Raw genomic sequence first — 7,304 nt, forward strand, 5'->3', positions numbered from 1 at the left:
AATGTTTTGTTTATTTCTTTGATGGATTAGAGGCCTAGCTTTTCTGTTAGGCCCCTGATGCTAAATGTCACCTTCCTCAATCACTGCCTCCCAAACACACACCCCACCGTGCTACATTCCATAAAACACACACACCAGTGCCGGGTTTCTGCTCTGAGAATTGTGACATTGGAGGGAAACGAAATGAATTATTATTACAAAAGAAACGAGACGGGACAGAGGGAGGTGAAATCAAGCAAAACATAAATATTTTTCCTTGGTTTTTTTTTATTATTATTTTTAATCAGAGTAATAATATAAATACATTTCCTCTACAGAAACAGCAACTGGAGTGGGGAAAAGTCAACTTTGACCCTCTCAACATGAAAGAGAGCGACTCTCCGTTTGGATCACAACGCTCCTTGCTGCAAAGGATCAGCAAAACTTTCCCAGGTCTGTTGTAATGCCATTATAAGGATTATATAGGAGGATCAAAAACTTGGCAACAGAACAATTCTTGACAACCAAACATGTACATAGATATGCTTGATTAAAAGGTTTGTTGTACCATTATTTTATGGTACAAATACATGTTATTTGGAGTTTAAGACAATAACTTGAATAGGTGCTGTAGAGAATTCACCAAATACACTGGATGTGGTCCTCCTAAACCCACTATGTGGCGACACATCCACACCAAAACAATGTTTATATATATATTTATATATATAAAGGCAAAATGAATGCAAAAAAATAACAGAAATGAAAAGGGAACATCCAGTTTCGTTTGACTTGACGACAGTCTTAATCACAGAAACCTTCCTTGACCCTCGACTTCTTCCTCCGTAATACGCATGCCCTCTTCAGGAGTGTAGTAATGTTCAGACTTACCAAAGCCAAAGAGGCTTAAGGGTGGAGAGACAGGGTGGAGCAGGCAGGTATGATGCAGGGCCATGCTACCTTACTGGCGTGGTCTCATTCCATAGAGAGCTGAACACTCTCACTCTGGCCTTGGTGCTGCTGCTGGTCAAATTTCCTAGCTGTTAAAAATGAATAAAGGAGACCGAATTATACCAATTTAAACAGTGGGATAGATTTAGATATATGCAGAACAGTTGGGCAAGCTAGAGTTTGACACAGATCTATTTGTTAAACCAGAAATATATTTGACTCGAGTGATGAACAGATTTGAGGTCAGTTCTTCGTCATATTTACAATATACATTTGACCACAGACTCTACCATATCAAACGGTGGGCATTATTTCTGCTACATGTATTTTACATATGCATTTCAATTACTTCTGAGCATTTTGTATTTTACTGGGCTGAACTACACTCCAATGTATTTTGTAACAAGATACTTTCAAGAGCTGTAATTTGTATTTTCAAAATATGAAATACTTTTCTATATCATTTATATAGCGGTTGGCCATTTTGTGTCCCTCTTTCACCCTGCATGGTTATCAGAAGTCTGATGGCACTATGGTGTGATAAGAGTGTCTGCTAAATTAACTAAATATAAATCTGTATGTGATAATGGACAATTGCACTTGCATGCAGAGTATTATTCTAATGAGCTCCGCCACGAAACAAGGCTTTGTCTAGAAGGGATACAGCTTCGACTTTCGTAGCAGGTTAAGGAGAACTTACACAGCAGGTTAGGAAAATTAACATAGCAGGTTAGTAGAATTCGATTAAGCTGTATCCCATCTATACAGGACACCGAAACAGGGCCAATAATAACACCCAGTGTGCTTTGCAGTTCCTTTTGGTATGTTTATTTTCACTAGGGACGGGCAAAAATGACTAAATACAATTACTAAATACCATATAGATCAATGTATCAAAATAAACGATTAAATGTAAATTAAAATATGTATTTTTTTTATTATTCAGAAATACATTTAAAAGCAGACGCCTGAACAGAAACAACACTCTCAGTAACGATTAAAGACGTTAACATTTTACTCCCTGACTGTGATATGGTGTTGTTTACCTACCTTAGTTGAATGCACTGACTGTATACAGTGCATTCAGAAAGTCCCCTTGACTTTTTCCACATTGTTACAATACAGCCTTATTCTAAAATGAATTACATGATATGTAATAATCCTCCATCTACACACAGTACCCCATAATTCCGAAGCAAAAACAGTTCTTTAGAAATGTTAGCAAATGTATTAAAACTTAAAAAAAACAGATACCTTGTCTACATAAGTATTCAGACCCTTTGCTATTAGACTCGAAACTGAGCTCAAGTGCATCCTCTTTTCCATTGACCATCCTTGAGATGTTTGTACAACTTGATTGGGAGTCCAACTGTGACAAATTCAATTGATTGGACATCATTTGGAAAGACACACACCTGTCTATAGAAGGTCCCGCAGTTGCATGTCAGAGCATAAACCAAGCCATGAGATCGAAGGAATTGTCCGTAGAGCTCAGAGACAGGATTGTGTTAAGGCACAGATCTGGGGAAGGGTACCAAAACATTTCTGCAGCGTTGAAGCTCCCGAAGAACACAATGGCCTCCATTATTGTTAAATGGGAGAAGTTTGGAACCCCCAATACTCTTCCTAGAGCTTTCCACCTGGCCAAACTGAGCAATCGGGGGAGAAGGGCCTTGGGAGGTGACCAAGAACCTGATGCTCACTTTGACAGAACTCCAGAGTTCCTCTATGGAGATGGGGGAACCTTCCAGAAAGACAGCCATCACTGCAGCACAACACCAATCAGACATTTATGGTAAAGGCACCTAAAGACTCTCAGACCATGAGAAACAAGATTCATACAGCCAAGACAACGCAAAAAAATGGCTTCGGGACAAGCCTCTGAATGTCCTTGAGTGGCCCAGCCAGAGCCCAGAAACGAACCCAATCAAACATCTCTGGAGAGACCTGAAAACAGCTGTGCAGCGATGCTCCCCATCCAACCTGACAGAGCTTGAGAGAAACTGCAGAGAAAGAAAATGGGAGAAACTCCCCAAATACAGGTGTGCCAAGCTTGTAGCGCCATACACAAGAAGACTGGAGGCTGTAATCCCTGCCACGGTGTTTCAACAAAGTACTGAGTAAAGCGTCTGAATACTTATGTAAATGTGATATTTCAGTTTATTTGTTAAACATTTGCTAAAATGTATAAAAAACAATGTTTGTTGTGTCATTACAGGGTATTGTGTCTAGATTGATGAGGGAAAAAAAACACGATTTAATCCATTTTAGAATAAGGCTGTAACGTAACAAAATATGGAAAAAGTCAAGGGGAATACTTCCCAAATGCATTGTATGTGAGAATGAACTGGCCTTGTTTAGAGGTCATGTCTAGATGGGATACATTTGAGTGTCCTCAAAATTGCCTAAATGTATGTTTCAAAATCAGAGATTGACAATATTTCTGTTTCATGTATTTGAAATATGCATTTCAATTACTTCTGGGCATTCAACTAAGGTAGATAAACAACAACATATCACAGTCAAAAGCAAGTAAAAGGTTTCTGTTCATGCTGGCTACTTGCAAATGTATTTCTGCATTTTAAAATTCTAAATATTTTAGTGAAATTCATTTCAAAGTATATTGTTGTTTAGTTTGAAACATTGCTCTTTATGGTATTTAGTCATTGTATTTAGTCATTTTTGCCCCTTCCTGATCATATCATAGGTGAGCACAAGGCCTAACATTGACGCATCAGAACAGAACTGAGACTGACAAACTCACCAAGGGAGTACATCTCCAGCTGCTGGCGCAGTCTCACTTTCTGCAGACTGTCGTAGAAGTTGGGTTCGGTCGTGGCTCCAGCGGTAGGCGGCAGGGCAAATATCCTCATGATCTTCCTCTTATTTCTGATGGGGAGAATAGAGAACCACAGTATGAGTCATAATACCGATAAAACCTAGCGGTCAAACAAGGAAATGGTTCCAATGGTTTTTCCACCATTCATTTTTCCCCATAGGGGATTATAGAAGCACTTAAAATAAGGTCTGTGTTTTGTGTAGGCTTAGCATGGCGTGATGTTTTGATAACTGTGTAAATCTCTCTATATATTTGTATGTATTTACACCCCCAAAAATGAAATGCTAAGTAGCTGCTAATGTGGCTATCATAAAGAACTACAAATGGTAAGAATCTTTGGATTAATGATCTAATGTTAGCTAAATGTAGTAATTAATAAATTGGCTACAGTTCTTTAAATTGACAATTATGTGAACTGTCTTCTGAAAAGTTTAAATTGACACAATACCTGTTAGCAAAGGATTTGCAAGGATTTGTAGTCTGCATGATGTTAATTAGCATTTTCGAATTTGAGAGTAGTTAGAGCAGGATATATTGACAAAAGGCATCTTATCAGATAGATTTACATGGTTTATCAAAATGCCAGGTGGGTGTAAGCCTACACAAAACATAGCCCTTACTTTAAGTGTTTCAAAATTTCTCTATGGGAAAAATGAATGGTGGAAAAAAAGATTGGAACCATTTGCCTGTTTGACCGCTAGGTTTTGTGGGTATTATGACACCTCCAATGGTGGGCTCGAGAGGAAGGAGAGAATGAGACCCGTATGTAATTCATGCATTAGCTGAATGGAAGCTTTTTAAAAGCAACGCTTGTAAATATGTTACTTGTAAGGCACACATTTAATTGTTGATGATGATGCAAATATTTAATCAACAGTCGGGCATTTGTTTGGGAACTACAAAATGCAAAGGAACCTCTTACTTTCTAGCGTACATCAGCAGTCCGAAGCTAACCAGGATGACGAGCAAATAGACATTGGTGGCCTCGTTCCACGCCTCGTGCACGGAGTAGTCCAAAGATTCCTCGTTCTCCATCACCCCATGACCGCCCATTGCGATCAAACAATTGTGAGGCAGCTATTTTTCTAGTTTCATAAATGTCTAAAAATACGATTCCATGCAACAAGCATTAGCTAACTGCGACTCCTACGACGTAAACAGAAAGGTGACGTCGTTTCCGGAGTCGTTCACAAGCCGGCTGGCGAGGAGTGGGACTGCTTTGGGTGGATGAGTCAAAGAGGCGTGCTTAATGGGAGTGACATAAATACTAGACGATGATTGGTTTTTCAACCTCACAAAAGCCCTCCCCGATTACCTTTTTCAAAAGTGGAAGTAAGTTCATTTTGCTGTTACTTGACATGGCGCCTGGAAGTGGTTGGAGATTAATTCGTCACTGTAACCTTGTAAGTAGTCGACTTGCTCGATGTTACTTTTTTACTTTTGCATCTAGCCACGGCATAAACCACATGCTTTGTCTTTCTAGCTAAAATAACCTGTCTGCAATGGAGTTACTTTATTTTGTGTACATGCAGGCTTCCCTTCGGTATGTGGGGTGCGCGTTATGGCAGCAGAAAGCACCTCTGGCCGTGGGGGCCGCGGCGACCAGTAGACAGTTCTCTAGCGATACTCCCCCGCAGAACATCAGCCGATACCCGATTCCAAACAAGAAAGACCTGCCATTCGACATGTTAGAACTAATGGAGGAGGTGGAGACCAAGGTAGGATGCAGAGTATTTTCGCGTCTCTAATGTTCCTGCTATGAAACGACACTATTGTGGGGAGCTGGATAACTATATACATGGTAATATCAGTGTGTTTTGCTCTTTGACAGGGAGGCTTCCTTCCCAATGTCTTCAAGGTCCTGGCACATCGTCCAGCAGAGTTCCGTGCTTTCTTTTCCTATTACAATGAACTGATGAACAAGGAAACAGGTGTGTGTGAGAGACTTCAGAAAGTATTCACACCCTTATTTTTCACAAAATGAAACCTGAAATGTCAATAAGGATTCAACCCCGTTGTTGTGCCAAGCATAAATAAGTGCGGCAGTAAAGATTTGCTTAACCCACACAAGTTGCATTGACTCACTTTGTGTAATAAGTGTTTTAACACTTAAAAAAAAAAATTCATCTCTGTACCCCACATGTACAACTATCTGTAAGGTCGAGCAGTAAATTTCAACGCAGTGTGTGTGTCTGTGTTGATCTGCAATGTTTGTTGCTCTGTCATGTCAGGGGGCCTAACGAAGGCTGACAGGGAGCTGATTGTGGTCGCCACCAGTATCCACAATCAGTGTCTCTACTGCGTCGTGTCCCACAGTGCACTGCACCGCATCTACTCTAAGAAACCCACACTGGCTGACCAGGTACATTCTTTTCTCTCCGGCTCTGTTTACTGGTGTGCACTGAAACTGTTTTATGCCTCTATCCTATCTTACACATTGGAGGTGTGAGTAGTTTGTCAAGCAGTTGATATCCTCTGACTGATCAACCACATTAAATATAAAAGGTGCAAAACTCACCCACTGTCACCTCCTTTCTAAATGTGTTTAATATGAACTCTTTCTCTCTGTTGGCCCTCATCCCCAGGTGATTGTAAACTATGAGAACGCAGAGCTGTCCCCTCGGGAGAGGGTCATGCTGGACTTTGCTCTGGCCGTGTGTCGCAGCGACACCGTCACCGACCAGCACTTTCTGTCCCTGGAGGAAGTGGGCTTTGACCGGGAGGACGCCTGGGACATCGCTGCCATCGCTGCTTTCTTCGCCATGTCCAACCGGCTGGCCCACCTGACCGACATGAGACCCAACGCAGAGTTCTACAACATGGGACGTATGCCCCGGGACAAGTGTGAGGGAGAGGGCAAGTAGTGAGGTGACAAGGGATACAGAAACCATCACACAGACTAAGTTTCTTCCTATTAATTTTTATGGGTGACCTAACCAGACTCAAGAGGCCAGGGGACCTATCTAAGCGTGTGATATCAAATGTGACCATTTAGTGCCGGTCTGCCACACAATATCTACAGTAGAACCTGTTCATGTTACTTTGTGGAGGTCTCTGGGCTCAATTGTTAACTGAGGATTGTGATATGTTAAATTGAGTTTGGAGTGCAAGTATGTGAAAATCAGGGTATATATCTCTGTAATATTCACTCTAAGAAAGGTGTTTGGGATGTCTGTCTGATAGTCAGGCAGTAACATAATGGACCACTCAATGCTATGCAATGACAATAAATAATATATATCTTCTGTTTCTCTCTCCCTCTGTCAATTTGGTTAAAATAGAAGCCCTGCTGTCCTGTCCTCTTGGTTCATAACATCTCCATGTACACTGAGTTTACAAAACATAATGAATACCTCTTTCCCATGAGACTGACCAAGTGAATCCAGATGAAACCTTTGTCATGTTAAATCCACTTCAATCAGTAGATAAAGGGGAGCAGATGGGTTAAATAGTTTTTAAAATGTTTTATGTCTTTAGACAATTGTGACATGGCCTGTGCATGGGTGCCATTAAGAGGGTGAAAGGGCAAGACCAA

At 40.8% G+C, this 7,304-nt stretch overlaps 2 protein-coding genes across 2 annotated transcripts; one reads left to right on the top strand and one right to left on the bottom strand.

Moving 5' to 3' along the window:
• Positions 1–222: 222 nt before the first annotated feature.
• Positions 223–4,835, bottom strand: LOC118378070 (small integral membrane protein 19). Its single transcript, XM_035765005.2, has 3 exons — positions 4,692–4,835; positions 3,695–3,819; positions 223–1,019 (listed from the first exon to the last, which is right to left on the bottom strand). Exons 1-3 carry the CDS (start codon positions 4,820–4,822, stop codon positions 955–957), a joined length of 321 nt encoding a protein of 106 aa, XP_035620898.1. The 5' UTR covers positions 4,823–4,835; the 3' UTR covers positions 223–954.
• A 121-nt stretch (positions 4,836–4,956) lies between these two features.
• si:ch211-175m2.5 (uncharacterized protein LOC568697 homolog) lies at positions 4,957–7,014 on the top strand. Its single transcript, XM_035764994.2, has 5 exons — positions 4,957–5,172; positions 5,302–5,487; positions 5,601–5,700; positions 6,001–6,131; positions 6,355–7,014. Exons 1-5 carry the CDS (start codon positions 5,044–5,046, stop codon positions 6,631–6,633), a joined length of 825 nt encoding a protein of 274 aa, XP_035620887.1. The 5' UTR covers positions 4,957–5,043; the 3' UTR covers positions 6,634–7,014.
• The last annotated feature ends 290 nt before the right edge of the window (positions 7,015–7,304 follow it).

Source organism: Oncorhynchus keta, chromosome 4, assembly GCF_023373465.1.
Source record: "Oncorhynchus keta strain PuntledgeMale-10-30-2019 chromosome 4, Oket_V2, whole genome shotgun sequence".
NCBI classification, from domain to species: domain Eukaryota; kingdom Metazoa; phylum Chordata; class Actinopteri; order Salmoniformes; family Salmonidae; genus Oncorhynchus; species Oncorhynchus keta.

Bases quoted from the DNA above. Each gene is read 5' to 3' on its own strand.
- si:ch211-175m2.5 (XM_035764994.2), top strand. From the start codon at position 5,044: ATGATTGGTTTTTCAACCTCACAAAAGCCCTCCCCGATTACCTTTTTC. The intron at 5,701-6,000 runs GTGTGTGTGAGA...CTGTCATGTCAG, and splicing joins ACTGATGAACAAGGAAACAG to GGGGCCTAACGAAGGCTGAC. The intron at 6,132-6,354 runs GTACATTCTTTT...CCTCATCCCCAG, and splicing joins AACCCACACTGGCTGACCAG to GTGATTGTAAACTATGAGAA.
- LOC118378070 (XM_035765005.2), bottom strand. From the start codon at position 4,822: ATGGGCGGTCATGGGGTGATGGAGAACGAGGAATCTTTGGACTACTCC. The intron at 3,820-4,691 runs GTAAGAGGTTCC...TCTCCCCATCAG, and splicing joins CTGCTGATGTACGCTAGAAA to AAATAAGAGGAAGATCATGA. The intron at 1,020-3,694 runs GTGAGTTTGTCA...CATTTTTAACAG, and splicing joins GCTGGAGATGTACTCCCTTG to CTAGGAAATTTGACCAGCAG.